This window comes from Prionailurus viverrinus, chromosome A2 (assembly GCF_022837055.1).
Source record: "Prionailurus viverrinus isolate Anna chromosome A2, UM_Priviv_1.0, whole genome shotgun sequence".
Lineage (NCBI taxonomy): Eukaryota > Metazoa > Chordata > Mammalia > Carnivora > Felidae > Prionailurus > Prionailurus viverrinus.
The window spans coordinates 29487927-29506878 of NC_062562.1; the positions used below are offsets into that span (position 1 = coordinate 29487927).

At 44.2% G+C, this 18952-nt stretch overlaps 1 protein-coding gene across 13 annotated transcripts in view; it reads right to left on the reverse strand.

Annotated features, from left to right (window-relative positions):
• The window catches only part of CADPS (calcium dependent secretion activator), a 483782-nt gene that overhangs the window by 152382 nt on the left and 312448 nt on the right, over positions 1-18952 (reverse strand). For all 13 annotated transcript variants that reach the window (XM_047847306.1, XM_047847316.1, XM_047847337.1 and 10 more), the window contains 2 exons: positions 10671-10779; positions 3097-3309 (listed from right to left, as the gene is read on the reverse strand). In XM_047847306.1, coding sequence (XP_047703262.1) covers positions 3097-3309; positions 10671-10779 — 322 coding nt within the window. The remainder of the gene's footprint in view (positions 1-3096; positions 3310-10670; positions 10780-18952) is intronic.

Consider the following 18952-nt stretch of genomic DNA (forward strand, 5'->3'; position numbering starts at 1 on the left):
TATATTCTCCAACCCCCAGCCAGTTTTTGGTTGTTATGCATAACTACTCAGTGGCAGTACTACAGAATGTAAAGTTCCTTATTCCTTTTTTTTTTTTAATCTTTAGCATTGGTGTTATATACCCCTCACTGCAAATGATCAGGTGTGGTGCAAAAGGCTGGGTCAGTTAAAATCCTGACTGGATTCCTTTGCTAAATTATGGGAAAAGAAGCCTCACTTGCTGGTACTCTGGCTGCAGTTTTTATTAAGTGCCTAAACTAGCGATAAAAAGAATCTGGAGGGGTGCTGAGCGTCTGTTTTAGTAGTAAAGGAACTATGAGATTATTGGGTTCGACACTGTTGGATTGAAGCTCCGGGTAAGGACTATCATTTATTAGAGGGTCATCATATACAGTTGTGCATATTGGGCACCGCACAACTCAACAGGCACCATTCACGTTTTGTCTGTGTGCAAAGTGACTAAGGAAGTGCACAATCTGCATGGATGAATGTGGTTGCTTTGTTCTTATAGAACCTGGAGGTGTAGTAGGGCCTCACACCCTTTGGAGAACCCCTGTTCCTAACAGTGATTAAGAAGACACTAGAGAAGGTGGTTCTGCCACAAGGTACGGACAAATTCCAGAGGCATGAATTACATTACCTTCTCACATATCTCTCAGTCTACCTCCCATGCTCTCTAGGGATGATATTACCTATTAGCTCCCATGCTTACCTAGGGATGATATTACCCATATTCTAACCCTTAGAATTTTGCTTTGGATTCTCCATTTAATACAAGTTCCCTATGTCAACTAGGGTGGTGACATACATCAAGCTCCTGTGCACTCAATTAAATCTTCCTGCTGATGCCTAATGACTAGCACTCTAATTTTCTTGCTAAATGAATCTTACCCACAGAGGAAAATCTAATCAAGAGCCCCTGCATATTTCCATGAGGAGACACTCATTGCCTCTTCAGCAGCCTCCATTGGTGGTCTTTTTTTTTTTTTTTAATCAGTACCTGGTTTCCATTTAATTTTACTCCTGAATTCCTTCCTCTTTCCTAACCTAGTGAGGAAAAAATGAGGCTAATCACAAATGAAGCAGTGATTTCTTGATCTGGGCAGATGATAGAACATAAACACTGAAAGGCAGGTGAAATGACTTCAGAAGAAATTGAGACTCTTTGGAAATAAAACCAGCATTTTCCAAATACCACTGAATTCAGATACATGTTCTATGAGGTTGATTTGGATGGTGATTACAATTAGAAATTTTCTCCCCTGATGTGCACATAATTCTATTTCAGAGGAACATGATAGGATGTGTTGTTTCTAAATTTATTAAAATGGAGCCTGTCAGGCAGGGTGAAAGGAAGGATTCCATCACGGAGTGTTTCTTTAAAACAAAGTAAATAAATATTGGGTATGCTTGATCTCAAATCATGACTAAACCAGAGAAAGAGATGTTGCCTTCTCTCTTTATTGATCTCAGATAAACTTAAGTGTCACAAATGTTAGAGAAAACAAGAAGTGAGTGGGGAAGATGGTGGTGGTTACGTTCAGGAGGGCTGTCCCTTACCCCAATGTCCTTCCTCAACTTCGTCCTCCTTCTTTCAGGGTTTTCTGTATGGAAACCCATAGTGATGGTGTGATTATCCATAATGTTCCATGGGTAATACATCTTTCTTTAAGAAACCATTGGTACTGGACAGGAATTCCTTGGAGCACCTGATGGATAGTGTTTCTCATCCAAAAAGAGTTTTTGTTTGTTTTTGCCATAAGCAATGGTGTTACAAGAACACAGAAATGGACATGGCAGTGGAATCTATTAGGAAAGAAAATTCACCTCTCTTTAGCTGTGTAGCTGTAAAATCATTTGAATCATATGCATATTTTGCTTAAGAGTGACAGGGAGAGATAATGTAGAACCGCTGCCTTGAAGGCCAAGTTTCTGCTGTGGGCTTTTGCACCTGCTTTCCTGTCTGCTGGGAAGGTATTTTTGAGCTGACTTCCTATCATTTGGGCTTGAGTTCAGATCATCTCTCTCTACCCAGTCACCACTGCATTATATTCTCTTTGTATTTTTCAATGTCTGCAGCTATCTTATTTATTTTTTTGATTTGTGTGCTGGGATGCAGGTATCCTGAGAGCAGGGATCTCGTCTGCCTTCCTCATTTGTATGTCTCCTAGCCTGGATGGTTGTCTCTGTGAACTAGACTGAGTAGGTTCCGTGCTAAAGTAAGGAATCATCATGATGATTGCTGAAAATGACTTGTACCTGAGTGATCCCTGAATGACTTGATATTCGGGGTATGGCACAACTCTCTATTTATAGTTGATGTTTGTAACTAAAATGAATTACTTTATTTGGTGCTTTATATTTCCAGTGTTTCCATTGCCTTTGTTTTAATAAACGTCTCCAAGTGCATGCTGGATTTCACCTTGCCTCATGTATAAGAAGTGTTGGGAGAGGGAAAAAAAATCTCCTAGGTAGCAAAAAGTTATGGCAAAAGGGCAAGATGTTAAAACGGATACAGAGGTAAGAGGAAAAGGAACTGGAAAATGAACCAGCAACATTTAAAGAAACAGCTTCATTGCTGGGTCCTGGTATATTTGCTCAGAATGGGATTTTAGGTACCATTTTTTTTTTTTTTTTGTTTTCTCCACTGCATGTGATAATGTCATCATTTATTTTTAAATGGTTCTAAGTTGCAGCTTTAAATTTACTTCAAATCAAGCCCTATTTTAAAATTACTTTTAATAGGAAGAAATGAGTCAAGGACATACATAACCTACTATATTTGAAGGACTCAAACAAATACAAGCCTGGCTGTGAATTCCAAACTCTCACCAAAACAAAGAGATAAAAATATACCTAAAATATATTTTCCTCTGTTTAGTCCTTGGGGGGAAATGTCAAGTATTGCACTTTAAAATTACTTTCATCTAACATTTTAGTTCCAACTTTTTCCCCCTGAATTAATCTTTTTTTTTTCCCCCAGCAAACATAATTTTATGAATCCTTAACATTAAAGCAACTAGATTTTCTAATTCAACTTTGGAAAATTTGCTTTCCTCTACAGAGCTATTTTTAACAAATGGCATATTTACTTACAAAATTGGGAGATGGGGGCATCCAGCTGAGGCACGTTCCCTCCCTTAGCGTTGAGTTTCTGGACTTGGGTCGGGGGCACTGGCTTATGTGACTGCCCAGTGGCCCGATACATGGCTTGGACCCACAAGATCCGATCTTGTTCGTCATCACTTGCAAATATCACGGTGTCTCCTTCTTTGACTGCATTAAAGAAGGCTCGGCCACCCTCTAATCCTGGAATAAAAGGGAATAAACACTACTAAGCTGAGCCACCATGTTCTGGGCAGAACCGCGCCCGAGAAAGGCCATTTCTACTGCTTTTCCTCGGGTCAGAGAAGGGAGGAGCGGTTTATCGGACTCTAAGATGGGAAGTCTGATACCCACTTGGCCACAGAGTGAAGCCATAATGTTAAAGAGACATTCTGAGACTGGCTCTTGTCTCTGTCTTTGTCTTCCTAGGGACATAAGTGTCAAGCAGGCTGCCTACTGGTTGGGTAGATATCTGCCTATAAACATACTATTATTTTTCTTATCTTTGGAAACAAACAAACCCCACCACCACCACCACCACCACCACCAAAAAACCATCTCTTGACCCCACCTCTCCCTTCGGTTACTCCAATTATTCTCTTCACAACATAAGGGGAATATGTACCCTGGGTTCTTTTTCTTTTTTTTTTTCTTTTTTCTCTTAAATTTACATCCAAGTTAGTTAGCATATGGTGCAACAATGATTTCAGGAGTAGATTCCTTGATGCCCCTTACCCGTTTAGCCCATCCTCCCCGACACACCCCCTCCAGCAATCCTCTGTTTGTTCTCTATATTTGAGAGTCTCTTATGTTTTGTCCCCCTCCCTGTTTTTATATTATTCTTGCTTCCCTTCCCTTGTGTTCATCTGTTTTGTATCTTAAAGTCCTCATATGATTGAAGTCATATGATTATTTGTCTTTCTCTGACTGACTAATTTTGTTAGCGTAATATCCTCTAGTTACATCCAGGTAGTTGCAAATGGCAAGATTTCATTCTTTTTGATTGCTGAGTAATACCCCATTGTATATATATCACATCTTCTTCATCCATTCATCTGTCGATGGACATTTAGGCTCTTTCCATACTTTGGCTATTGTTGATAGTGCTGCTATAAACACTGGGGTGCATGTGCCCCTTCAAAACTGCATACCTGTATCCCTTGGGTAAATATCTAGTAGTGCAATTGCTGGGTATTAGGGTAGTTCTATTTTTAATTTTTTGAGGAACCTCCATACTGTTTTCCAGAGGGGCTGCACCAGCTTGCATTCCCACCAACCATGCAAAAGAGATCCTCTTTCTCCGCATCCTTGCCAACATCTGTTGTTTCCTGAGTTGTTAATGTTAGCCATACTGACCGTGGGTTCTTAAATTGTAGCCCACATGTGAATCCTGTGGGCATCTTGTTAGAAGGCAGCTTCTGATTTGGTAGGTCTGGGGCAGGATCCTGAGATCCTGTATTCCTAACAAGCTCCCAGAGGATGGATGGTGTTGATCTGAGGACCACACCATCAGTAACAAAAGTCTTTCTCCTACCATTCAGCTTTAAAGCTTCTCCAATAAGGCTGCTGCCCCATGGAAACTTGTCAAGGTCACCAATGACTTCCACATCACTGAATCCAAAGATCAGTTCAGAGTCTACATTTTATTCTATCCATCGACATATCAGCCACACTTGACACTCTATTCTTTTTGAAACGCTTTCTCCACTTGGTTCCAAGTCTCCCAATTTCCTCCTTCCTCCCTGACTGCTGCTTGTCAGTCTTGTTTGCTGGCTTCTCTTCCTCCTCCTGACTGGTGAATGGTGTAGCATCCTGGCGTTGAGTCCTTGGACCTCTTCTCCTCTTCCTCAATGATGCCTTCCAGTCTTAACACCATGAATATGCTCATGGTCCCTACATTTCTATCTTCACCCTGGACCGCTCCTGTGAACTGCAGACCTGGACATCTAATGGTTTCCTTGACTTCTTCACATGGATATCTGATAGACACTAGAAACCCCAAGCTTATCATATGCAACAGTGAACTCCTGGTCTTTCTCCCAAACTCTTCTCCATCTCAGTAAAGCTGAGCTCCCCCCTCTAGCTGTTCAAGCCCTCAACCTTGGGATCCTTTCTGACTCCTCATTTTCTCGCACTACCCACTTCCAATGGAATTCTGATGGCTCCGCCTTCAGAACATTATACCAAATCTGACCCCTTCCTCCACCTCCAGGGCTTTCACTCTGGATCTAGTCATGCTCATCTCTCACCTGGGCTATTTTAATAGCCTCCCACCTTATCTGCCCTGCCTCATCCTCACTCCCTATAGTCGATTCTCAATGGCAGCCAGAGTAATCAGTTTAGCGAGAGTCGAGTCATGTCACTCCTCTGCTCAAAACCAGCCAGTTGCTCCTCATTTTGCTCAAAGGAAAAGTCTAGGTTCTGACAAGGCCTTCAAGCCTCCACGAATTGACCCACCACTACGTCTACCCTTGTCTCCTCCTCCTCCTCCTCTTTCCTTCGTGCAGATATGCACGTTCTTCCCAGGAGCCACACTTGATCTCTTGCTGTTCCTGGAACACTCCAGGTATGTTCTCACCTCGAGACTTTTGCACTTGCTCCTTCCTGTGCCTAGAACATGCTTCCTCAAGATATCTGCATGATTCACATCATCACCTCCTTCATATCTTTGCTCAAACATCACATTCTTGTTGAGTCCCTCCTTGACCTTTCCCCCTCAGTCACCATCTCTCTTATCTTGCTTATCACCTTCCAACAAGCTATGTAATTTACTTAACTTTATAAGGACAGGGAGTTTTTGTCTGTTTCGTTCACTGCTGTATCCCTAGTACCTAGAACAGCGCATGGCATAGCGTAGGTATCTAGCGAATACTTATTGAGTGAATGAATGCTCTACAGACCCATCTTTTTCCACAGGCTCTTCTCAAGGTTAAAATTCAGAGAGAGAGGTGGGTGGAAGCCTCTTTGGGCTCAGACCAAAGCTACATCGTGTCTGTCAACATAGTCCAGAAGACTGTGTATGCCAGTCACTGGCTGGAAATAAAGCTTCGTATTTCCATCATCCTCCAAACTGTCAGTTTAATATGGAGAGGAGAATGAGCGGGAATATTTGGGAAGAGCATCCCCAAGTTTCCAACAAGGCCCAGTCACTAGCCTGTTTGACATTTGCCATTGGAAAAGATTTCTGGTGACATTAAGACTTCTCCGTTGTGTTGATAACGTTAATTCAGGTGTCTATTCCGCAACAGTGGGTGTGTGTTAGGGAGTTCTGCACTTAGAATTGCCAGGGTCTCTAGAGCCATAAGCGGCCAGTTCTTTATATGGAGAGTCTGGTGCTACAGCACTTGTAACAAAAGCTTTTTTTGTAGTTATGATTATGAGAGAGTATTTTGCCTAATTCCTTACGGAGGGTTTTTAAATGGGTGATTTGGATAGGATGATGTACAGTTAGCAAGCTGGGAAAACTTGATGAAATGAATGGATGGCATGATAAGAAGGCAAATCTGGAAGGGAAAGAAAGAAGAGTTCTGAGGGATGCCCGAAGCCCTGAAAAATGAACACTAGGGAGGTAAAAGAAAGAGTGAGTCAACAGACCTTCTGCAGCCCAGCCTCATGGTAACTTTTGGGATAAGCCACTTTGATACTGCCGGTGACTGCCAGGCTAGGCATCACCGGTGGGTACTTTCCCTGCCCCAACCCCCACCCTCCAGGGTGTTGGATCCCCACCCTCCTGGGCTTGGGAGGCTGTGTTCCTGGAGCCACCCTCAAAACATCAGTTCATGGAGTTGCTTTGGACAGTGGAGAGGTAGAGGTAGAAAGATACTAAGAAGTTTTCAGATGTTCATTTAATCCTCTCAATGGTCTTCCTATGAAGGAAGCCTTATTATTCCCATTTTATAAATGAGGAAACGGTCACAGAGAAGGCAATAACTAGCCCATGAACACAAAATAGGGCTGTAAGTATCTGTGCTGGGCTTCTCTCCCCACCGTCTGGCTCCAGAGCTAACGATCGTAACCCTTGTGCCATACTCCTGCAAAGCTGAATAGCGTGGCCTGACGCACAGTAAAAGCTCTCTGAGAATTAGTTGTTAACAACAGAATGAAGCCTCATCGTGCACAGAGTGGGACCCAAGGAGAAATCTCTAAAGCAGAAGCAGCCGTGGCAATGACAGCAGCAGAGAGCAGCAGAGCCTTTCCAGAAAGCATGGGAGACCAAGGGCACACCAACGACAGTGAGGAGGGAGCAGAGCAACCCAGCTGAAAGGATCCCAAGGGAGGAGAAAGCAAAGTGAACATCGACACATGCTCCGAGGCAGCAGAGTTTTAGATCAGGCAGAGGAATTCCCGGGGACGGAATCTGTGGGACGTGCCGTATGGAAGTGCATGGGCGCTTCAAGGAGAACGTGGAGCACAGCCCCACAGGTATGGACCTGTCAAGAACGAGAAAATACATCTGGGAAAGGACAGAGGCAGCCCAGGCAGGGAATAGTGGCCAGTTCCCTGCAGGGTGGAAGGGGGGCTGCTGTTCCAACAAACTGCTTGGATGGACATGGTCTATTTACTTATTTACTAAAAGTTTATTAATTCATTTTTGAGACAGAGAGAGAGAGAGAGAGAGAGAGAGAGAGAGAATCTCAAGTAGGCTCCACACCATCAGCACAGAGCCCGATGCGGGGCTCGAACTCACAAATGGTGAGATCATGACCTGAGCCAAAACCAAGAGTCAGGAGCTTGACTGACTGAGCCCCCCAGGAGCCCTGACATAGTCTATTCCTAAAGGCAAAGTTGTCTAAGGCTTGATGTGCTTGTTTAAATTGTGCCGTTGAATTATTCGGAATGTCCTTTTATTTAGACGTAATTACTTAATCTCATAGAACTTGAGAGATCACTGTACACTCTCCAAACCATACCCAGGGAGAGTTGAAGTGACGCATTCTCCATTTTTAGGTAAAGATGAGCACCCTGTATGTAAAATTCACACACAATGATTTACTAATTCCCCAAATTAACATTTCAAAGATACTAAACAGGTAGAGTTGACGGGGCACACAGGCTTGGGTCTAGGTGCCCATTTCAATCAGAGGCTGGTGCAAAGGCAAGGACACACACCCTTAGGACGCTATCTGCCCCATAAACAACCTCCACCTGTTGGCTCCACTGGCGCCCTGCATAAAGCCAAGAGCAGGAGAAAGAGGAAGTACTCAGATGTCCTTCCCCATTTGCACGCTCACCTGTCGGGGGCAGTTGAGATTTTCAAATCTCTGAGGACAGGGGCTAAATTGTGCATGACTCCCTCTCCAGCTGGCAAGCGTGACCGTACATAGGGATCCCTCTACACTGCTTATTTAACTATGAGGATTCTGCCTTCCACCCCTCTGGTTCATAGGTTAGGAGTGGGGCCCAGGAACTTCTACTTTTATTATTTATTTATTTATTTAAAAAAATTTTTTTTAACATTTATTTATTTTTGGGACAGAGAGAGACAGAGCATGAACGGGGGAGGGGCAGAGAGAGAGGGAGACACAGAATCGGAAGCAGGCTCCAGGCTCCGGGCCATCAGCCCAGAGCCCGACGCGGGGCTCAAACTCACGGACCGCGAGATCGTGACCTGAGCTGAAGTCGGACGCTTAACCGACTGAGCCACCCAGGAGCCCCAGGAACCTCTACTTTTAACAAGCACTCTTTAAGCAGTTCTGAGTTAGACTTCTTCTGACAAGTGGGAGCCTTTAAATCTCCATTTTCAGTCACACATCACTTTGGAAATACATAGGACTTCGTACACGGAAGAGCAGAAAAGAAGTGGCTTCTTATTCTCAAGAACATAATCCGTTTACTTTCCGTTTACACCTTTGGTGGAGGAATTTATAAATGATATCCCGTGGGATCAATGTGGAAAAAAGAAAAGAGGCTTTTAGCATACATGTGCGCGGCTAACTTTTGCATGTGTACAGAACAGCTTTCTCTCCGCTCCTGCCCTCCCCAGTGTAGGAAGAGAATTCTGCTTCCCTGGGCTAAAATAACAATTCGAGCTTTGCTCTAGCGGTACGCATCGCTGTGTTTTCCTGCAAGTGCCAAAGAATGACGTGGGCTAGACCCTGAGTTCCAGCTCTTTTTCTCTCTTTTCAAAATGGGAAAGATGGTCCTGGTCCTGTCTCCTTGGTGGGATTGCGTAAGGTCCAAATGCAACCGTGTGGGAGAAAGGAGCAGTGAACGGGCGCGGAAGGAATTACTGTCAGAAGAAGATGCTAGTGTATTTCCTTCTCAGGTGGGGCCCTTTCGCCTCCCGCTGGAAAACGCAGGTCTCTCGAAAGTTGGAATCTATTTTTCTCAAGGGAACGAGATGGTTTGAGAAGAATGCAGACTATCACAGAACCCGTGAGGCTGGTTTCTTAACGCAGGAGCCACATCCTTTCAGTGAGATGCGTGCAACTGTTTCAAACCCGTAGTCTCCATTCACTAGGAAGGCTTTCCAGGCGGAAACATTCGCCTTCCATGGTCAGCTCCCTATCACGCTCTGGCCCGAAGCAGATTACCAAGGCGGGAGGTGGGCGTTGGTCCAAATTACTCAGGGTGGCGATTCTGAAGGTGCTCATTTTCCGAGGTGGGCTGGGCCTTCCCCCGCCGCACCTTTTCAGGTTAACATCCTATCTTTTCTCAAACTCTGTTTTTCTTTTATGTGTATTTTGTTGCATGTGGAAGAGCAATATGGGAGTAGAAAAAAAGGTTTTGGGCCAAATAAAGCAGTATGGTTGGAAATGTTTCTCTTGTGCAGATTTGGCATAAAAATAAACTTCTCTGGGAGAGGGCTGTTGGTGCTTGTTGTTCATTAATATGCTGAAATGATTTCGCACCCCCCCCCCCCATTTTGAAGGTTCTTTGAGGCTGATTTTTATTCATTTTTTTCCCCCCGGGAAAAAGATAAAACGGGGGGGGGGGAAGAGGTGTGAGGGGGCAGGATGTAGAACTTATGAGAAATACTACCATTTGTGTGGTTCTTTTAGTTACATAAGGCTAGGAGCTTGGGTGTCTATGCTGGGGGACTGGTGTCTTCTTAGGAAAGAAGGGCTTTCTTTTCAAGTGCCATCAGCTACCCCTGAATTGTAGTTACCAGACAGAGATACGCAGGATGGGCTCCCTTAGACGTGGAGACGCAGACCCTGCCAGGCCCACACATCACTCGTGAAAAACAACACACACTGACATACACACACATAGTCCTGAGGGCACCGATAGGACTCCCCGTTCAGTCATGTCCTTTGTAGCATTCTAGGTGGAGTGCATGTTTCCCATGCCACAGCTATGGAAGAGAAAAATGTATTATGTTTTCTGTTTGCTTTTATGAAGATCCATTGGGTAAAACCAAAGCCCTTGATTGAGACGGCGTTCACTTAACCAGGATGGAAACTCCATAAGATCAGGGCCTGTGGCTGTCCTGGTCACCTGTAAGACCTAGTAAGTCGGCTTAGTGCCCGGCACAGAGGACGCGCCCAGGAAATGTGAGTTGACCTGTGACTGGGGTCAGGGGAGAGTTCTGTGGGTGCAGAGCCTGGAGGGTGGGTGGGTACCTGGCTGGGGGTCGGTGTAGTCCACAGTGTAGCCATCCAGCTGTAGAAGTTCCTGAGGCTCCGCTTTTTTCTCCCGATAACTGCACATAGCAAACGTGTATTGACTGACCTGGGAAGGAAAAGCAGATCGTCAGGTTGTTACCTCGTCCCCTGAAGAAACCCTCTCCTGTCAACCATGTCCTTGTCCCTGAGACCCTGTACTTCGTAGCTGGGTTCAGGTTGAGGTTTGCTACCCGCTGGCTGTGTGAGTTAGAGCAAGTTACTCAGACTCCCTGGTCCTTTGTTACCCCACGTGTAGACTGGGATATAATGTGAGGACCTACCTCCCCACTGGCTTATTGTGAGAGCTGAATGAGTTCACGTGTGGAAGGGACTTAGAATTTATTCCTGACACCAAGTGCTTGATAAAAGCTAGAAGTTATTATTGCTGTTTGTTATTTTAATGGGCTAAGCCACACGCAAATTGCCATTTCTGTAGCTCAAAACTGGTCAAATAGTGGAAATTTTATAGGTTTTACCTGATGTAACCTTGGCCCTGGCTGAGACTGCCCCGTTCGCACAGGCCTTTTGGTCAGCAGTTAGGGACCAGACGCTCGTTTGCTAATGCCCCAACTATTTCTTGTTACCATTTTATTTTTTGCAAGCCAATTCTGAGTCAAGCCACACATTTTTGTTTCCCCCCTCCCGTCTCCCACGGAAGGAGGGCTTCTGGTTGCTTTGCAAAGCCCTCCCTACATCTCAGACAAGCGCAGAAGTGACATGCTGTCACAAGCAATGAGCCCTTGATCACTAGGTGCCAGTCACAGTAGAGCCAGCCTCGGTCCCTGATGGCAGGGCCGCTGTCCCTGGGCAGCCCTCACCAGTGACACGGGCATCTATGCCAATGCCGGGCGAGGGCTCCACAGCTGCAGGCCGGCCTTCAGGACCCTGTCGCCATGGTGTGCGTAGACCCAGCACGGAAACCTAGCAATTCTGCATCGGGCTCATTTGCAAGGTGCCTATGGGAGAGCAAGCACCCCTCAGGGTTTGGGCTAAAAGCTTGTGGGCCTATTTACCATCCACAATGTCAAACGTCTTAGAGAAGGAGTGCCACATCCCTTATCTCTTAGTTCCCTTTATTAAGAGAGACATTTTCTAAGTGAACTTTGATCCCTGCTGGAGACATTTTTAGCCTCCTCCATGGTGAGATCTGTCTTTTTTTTTTTTTTTTTTTTTTTAATGGCAATTAGAAATTGGTGCTCTCCAGCCCTGTACCCATCCGTCGCCCATCTCCCACATCCTCTGGGGCCTGAAGGTCCTAATGGCAGATAAAGGACTGTGACTGGTTTATCTACTGCTGCCCTCTGTTGGTTCCTAGTGAAAACTTACTTCACAATGCATATATATGGTTTGCAGAACCTGTTCCTTATATGGCAAGGCCTTGAGGGACTTCAAGGAAAACAGAAGGCCAGATCACTAAGAGTATTTTCATAAGTGGACGTTCATTATTCTTTGCAATAAGCAGAATAACCAACAGCATCTCTTCTCCTAGGGCAAGCGTGGGGGTCACATTGGCCAAGGGGTCCATCCCAGCTCTGATAAGCTTCACCTACCTAAGTCTCAGCGTCCTCGTCCGTATTTTACTTGCATCTTACTGTTGCTGGGGGGATTAACTGAGCAATAAAGATCTTCACATACTATGTGTGACAATCACATAACAAAAGCTCAATCTATACATTTAAATAAGCAGCTTCCTTGCATTTACTGCTACCATTCTAATATAGAGTAGTTGAGTAGGTATAATTGCCTCCTAGATTATAAATCCACTGAAGGTAAGCCTAGGGAGCCAAACATCTTGGTTATATTTGCCTCCTTATAAACAAAGTCTACCATACAAAGGGCATTGGCCGATTGAGTCTGATTGGTTCTAAAAATTCAAGTATGTATAATCTAATAAAGATATTTGGGGGGGGTTCCAAATTTACATGTTATCCTAAGCACAGCACCAGACCTTTCCAACTCATTGCTTGTCTGAATAAATGATATCCCGAGTCCCCAGCATGAGACTGACCATACATATTGCCAGAACGGTTCCACAGTGATTTTTACCTGTCTCTGGCAACACAAGAGATGATGTAGTTTGTTAACGTGATTATTAGCCAGAGCGTCGCAGACGCTAACTTGAGATCAGAAAAATATCACAACAGAAGGGCGTCACTTCAAGATTCATGCATTTACTATTGCTACACACCTTGGGTTTTTGATTTCCCTGTTCTATTTCAGGTGCCTGCTTCCTGGAGCGCTGTGCTCTGCTGCCCTCTTCTGGTAATACTGCAGAAGTTGTCCTCACAAACTTCGAGCTAATAGAAACTAGAATCGGTTTATTAGAAGAAGCATTTTAATTGGGAATCTGGTGACTTACTTTAGGAAGTAAATGCAGGAAGAAGAAATTCCAATTTTTGCAAATGTGAGGGGGCACTTCAGTTTTTCTAGCGTGTTGGAAGGGTGGGGGAATAGCAAAAGGTTTGGGAATGTTCTTTTTTTTTTTTTTTAAGCTTCTACAAGACATCACTAAGTGAAAGGCATTGCCAATGAAATGAATGTTTCTCTGCCTCAGTAAAATTCTCTTTAAACTGAATTTTGATAAGAAGTTAATGAGATGGTGAGCACTCGTGTAATGATGGCACAGAAAGACCTAGAATGTCACAAGTCAGAGAGTTGGCCACCCCTGCCACAGCAGCTGGCCCAGAACAACAGAAAACAGAGACCCAATGATCGGAAATGACCCACAGACATCTGAAAGTGCTCTTTGGAGAGAAAGGCTACAGGACTGCAACGTTTACATCTTTGGAATTTTCACCTGGTGCATACCTTCATATGGAATCGTGGGACCAGATGGGCTGTTGGGACTTCTGAGGGTACAGCCTTCAAGGTTTGTTTATAGGCGGCCGGACCTCCAATTTACACAGCCACCCTCAGCCTATTTTCAGGCACTATTTAAACTAGGAAACGGTTTATTAACAGCGTTTCTTAAAGAGTGGGCTGAGGCCACTTTCATTAGAGCATGTATATGGGAGGGTGGGGTATCAGTTATAAATATGTATATTCTTTAAGACCGAACAACAGAATCTCAGGTCAGGCTGGGTCTCAGGGATTGATATTTTTCATAACTGCTCTAGATATTTCTTAAAGCACACTGAAGCTTGAGAACCATTGTTTTTTTGGTTTTTTTTTTTTTTAATTTTTTTCAACGTTTATTTATTTTTGGGACAGAGAGAGACAGAGCATGAACTGGGGAGGGTCAGAGAGAGAGGGAGACACAGAATCGGAAACAGGCTCCAGGCTCTGAGCCATCAGCCCAGAGCCCGACGCGGGGCTCGAACTCCCGGACCGCGAGATCGTGACCCGGCTGAAGTCGGACGCTTAACCGACTGCGCCACCCAGGTGCCCCCCATTGTTTTAATATACAGGAACTGTCCAGAAACTTTCAGTCCCTGACTTTCAGGTATATTTAACAATTAGCACTCAGATACGAGATGAAAGGGTCAGTGCTTTCTTTTCCTTGGACTCTCCCTTCTCCTTCACCCCATTATCCCTTGAAGACTTAAGTCCTTGCACATACGACTAAAGACAGAATACATTTTGTCTAGCCACCCCCCCCCCCACCTTCTTGCCTTTACCATCATTTCTTATGAATGCCTCAGCTGTTATTTTTACTGAACCCCGGTCACTCGCCCTTGCCCAAAGTTCACATACATCCATTTTAGAAAAGAGTTCTTTATTTATGGTAGATTCATTCATTCATTTAACAAATCCTCAGGTAATACGTTTGGTGCTAGGAATATATAGATGTATTAAACCAGATATGACTTCTGCTCTCTTGCCTAGTGTGAAGGCAGACATTAATCACATTACCTCAGAAATGTGTAACTTTAATGGGGACAAGTATTTTAAAAGGAGATATATGGTACTATAAGAGCTTAGGAATTTGGTCTAGTTGGGTGGCCACGGAAAGTTTTCATGAGGAACCACTGACTGATGGAGCCAAGATCTGAAGATGTAGAAATTTTTATGATACGAAGAATAGAATTCCTGGGACCAACGACCATTTTTATTTTATTTTTAAAAGATGCTCAACTTAAAATTTTTTTCTATTTTTTAAACAAAAGTTTATTCATTTTTGAGAGAGAGAGAGAGAGAGAGAGAGAGAGAGAGAGAGAATATGGGGGAGGGGCAGAGAAAGAGGGAGAAAGAGAGACTCCCAAGCAGGCTCTGCTGTCAGCCCAGAGCTGGAGGCGAGGCTTGAACCCACAAACCAAACCCCGAGATCACGACCTGAGCCAAAATCAAGAGTCAGAGCTCACCTGACTGAGCCACCCAGGTGCCTCCAAAAAATATTTATTTTTAAGTAATCTCTATGCCCAATTTGGGGTTCAAACTAACAACCTCAATATCAAGCAGACTGAGCCAGCCAGGCACCTCAGGACCATTTTTAACGTGACTTGGTTGTAAATGAAGGGTCAGAGAGTCTAAATCCTAGACTCCTGATTGACGTTAACATGAAGGCCACCTGGTGGAGTAGAGGGAGAATAGGTTTTGGAGCTATACAGACCTGGATGTGATGCTCAGATCTGCTATTTTCTAGGTGTGTGTGACCTGGGGTAATTCAGTTAACTCTGCTGGGACTCAGTTTCATTTTCATTAAATGGAGACGATGATAACAACCGTGGAACGTGTCTTATGTTTGAATACAGAGCATTAATTTCTCTGGTAGCTGAATGCTGATTTTACTAGACGAAATCACCATCTTTCCCACTTTCAGTCTACTATATGGCTCCTGTAGGGGTATTTGCCCCTCTAGCCGGAGGTAGGGTGGGTGGGACATACGGCCCGACCTAGCCAATCAGCATCACATCTCCCTGGCTACAGTGATAGGTAGGGAGATGAGCACATGACCACGAGGGCCAATAAAAGCTCAATGAACTAGTGAGAAGAAAAGCTTTCTTTCTTCTGGGGCTGCTAAACTGGTGTAAATCCTGACCCTTCCCAGTATTCTGCAGGGAGAGGATGTTGTTTGAGGGTGATACCTGCTCATCAGAAAACACAATCAAGAGATGGTAATGATAGAGGCTCAAAGCCGTGATGGCTTTGCCTGAGCCCTGGACCTAGCCTTGCCAGAAGAGTCTTTATTCAATTGCTAATTTAATTAACTAACCAATACAATTCTTCCCACTTTAAAACTTAAGCTAGTTTGGGTTGGTGTCATTTGCAACCAGAATATAAATACATATGTTCTTTCAGCCAACTGTAAATTTGAGTGGGAAAAATGAAGAGAGTTAAAAATCACTCAACTACTTATAGGTCTTACAATTCATTAAAAAAATTTTTTTTAATGTTTATTTATTTTTAGGAAAGAGACAGAGTGCGAGTGGGGGAGAGGCAGAGAGAGGGGGAGACACAGAATCTGAAACAGGCTCCAGGCTCTGAACTGTCAGCACAGAGCCTGACCTGGGGCTTGAACTTGTGAACCGCAAGGTCATGACCTGAGCTGAAGTCGGAAGCTCAACAGACTGAGCCACCCAGGAGCCCCAGTCTTACAATTCATTTGTGGGGTTGACTTATTTAATATGGTTTCCTGAGCTACAACTACTATATTCCAAGGCACTTTACATCATCGGACAATATGTTATCCTTTTCAGATTTAGTGATTTTTCTGAAAGCTAGAGCAGAGTTTTTAGTTTTTATATTATACATAGGGAATCAGCAATAGGGTAGCACTGGTTCTGTCTGATGCAAGGTAATTTAATTCTAGAACATTGTATAGGCATAAATCTCTTGGGGACTGGTCCCATCAAGCGCTTGGAATCATGGAAAGTATTTGGAGTCAGAAGACCTGTGTTAGGTTTCACACTGGCTGCCTATTAGCTGTTGACCATGGGCACGTCACTTAACCACTCTGAGCCTCACTTTCCTCAAATATGAAATGGGTTAAGACTTGTCTTCATTGTATTACAGAAAGGGTGTAAAGACCAACTTGATGAACACTTTGCAAAGTCTAAGAGGCCATACAAATATGAGCAACTGTCAGCATTATTAGAAGAGCCACATAATATTATGGTTTGTATGGTGCTAGAAAGGGAAAAAATGGCTCAGAAATACGTTGCTGAAGACCAATCAAAAACTGATTCTGACCTGAAGTCTTTTGGGCATAGAAGAAAAATATTTTTATTGTATTGTATTGTATTTTATCTTATCTTATATTTTTAGTAAAAATATTTTTAAACTAAAAGGATCATAGTGATGAGACTTCCTAGCCTGGTCTGGGTGATGAGTTGGCCACTTCCATTCCTCCCCTTACCCACCCAAGCTGGAGAGCTCTAGGGAGGGCTCTATGGAGTTGGCACCTTTATCATTAGCATTGGTTTGGTCAGAGTTCCTAATAATGGTAACCAGTGTGTTTGGTTCTTCCCATGGCTTCCAGGGTTTAGAATGAATTTACCAGCAACTTCTTGACTTGGGGTGCTGAGGACTCATTTCCCCTTACTCTTTCAGTTAGAGTTTGCAGCCATGTTTTTGAGACATCTATTGGAACTTAAAGGAACATGGCTGAGGAAGCTTTCTCATGTCATTTGCATATAATCATCTGTATCGATATTCTGATGCTCAACTCCATGGGGTCATAAACTCTGAGATGGGGTGGTCTAAAGGGGACGGCAGCTTTTGCTTTTTATTTGTTTGTTTGTTTATTTATTTAAGTTTTTAAATGTTTATTTATTTTTGAGAGAGACAGAGTGCAAGTGGGGGAGGGACAGAGAGGGAGGGAGACACAGAAGGTGAAGCAGGCTCCAGGCTCTGAGCTGTCAGCACAGAGCCCAATGTGGGGCTCAAACCTATGAGCTGTGAGATCATGACCTGAGCTGAAGCTGGACGTTTAACCGACTAAGCCACCCAGGCACCCCAGAAGCCTTTGCTTTAAAAAGAACAACGACCACTGAGGCAATAATTCTTTAAAGGTAGTCTCTGGGCAACCAGCAACGGTATCTCCTGGTGTGCTTGTAACACACAGGTTCCCCAGTCTTATGCCAGACCTACTGAATCAGAACCTTCTGGATGGCACTTGGGATGTGGATTTTATTTTTTAATGTTTATTTATTTTTGAGAGAGAGAGAGAGAGACAGAGCATAAGCAGGGAAGGATCAGAGAGAGAAGAGAGCACAGAATTCGAAGCAGGATCCAGGCTCTGAGCAATCAGTGCAGAGCCTGATACAGGACTTGAACTCATGAACGGTGAGATCATGACCTGAGCCGAAGTCAGATGCTTAACCTACTGAGCCACCCAGGAGCTCTGGGATGTGGATTTTAAATAGTACCCAGAGCCGGTGGTCCAGGCCTGTACTGGAGAACACCATCTCATTGCATAGGAAGACTTAAGTCTGTGGCACAGAACTCCCCAGGTTGGGGGCAGCGTCCAGCCACATCCATTCTGATTTTAGTCTCGGTCCTTAAAAATGGGAATCGCTGCTTTGGTACAGAAACCCTCTGAGGATACCCTTTGTCCCTGGCTAGTAGGAAGTCCATTTACAATCTATCTTTTGGTTCCCCCAAAGTAGTAACACTAAAAGGAAATCTCATTTAGGGCGAATTAATAGTTCTTCATTACAGACAAAAATGTAGACTCTATGTGCTTGTCTGTATGTGTGATTGGGGGGGGGGGAGGAGAGCTGGGGGTGGGAGGGGAGAGGATTTTGAGGAGACTGGTGTTGGGTGTGTTCTCTTCCTCTTAGGTTTTCCGCACTGTTTTCCTTGAAATTAAATTTAATGGAATTCATATTTGTGTTGGGAATCATGTATTACAAACTCTCTGTAAAAATACTTCCCGAGACCTAACATGAGTAGAAAGGAAGAAATATTCAGTAAGTCACTCGAGTAGCATATACTTCCTATGTGTGGTTTGCACGCTGATGTCCTTGAAGTTTGTTCCAAGGCTGCCTGGGGAGTGGGAGGCAGGCTGAGGGGAATCTGCTTCCCTCCCCAGCTCCTTCACCCATCCCCACATTTGGCCAGAGTGGGTTCTCCTGGTTTCCCTTCTGCATTTTGAGTTTCGATGGCAGGGTTTGGTGGCTAAAAAGAAACTGGTGATCGTTTATACCTGTGACTGAAATCAACATGGCATGCAGCTCTTGGGTGCTGATTGTTACTACTCGTCCCATCATCCTTCTCTTCCAGCAGCCTCAGAGATTTTGCTTCCCTTGAACTGGGCCAGACCTGGCACTCTTGCAACTATGGTGGCACTGGGGTTGTTT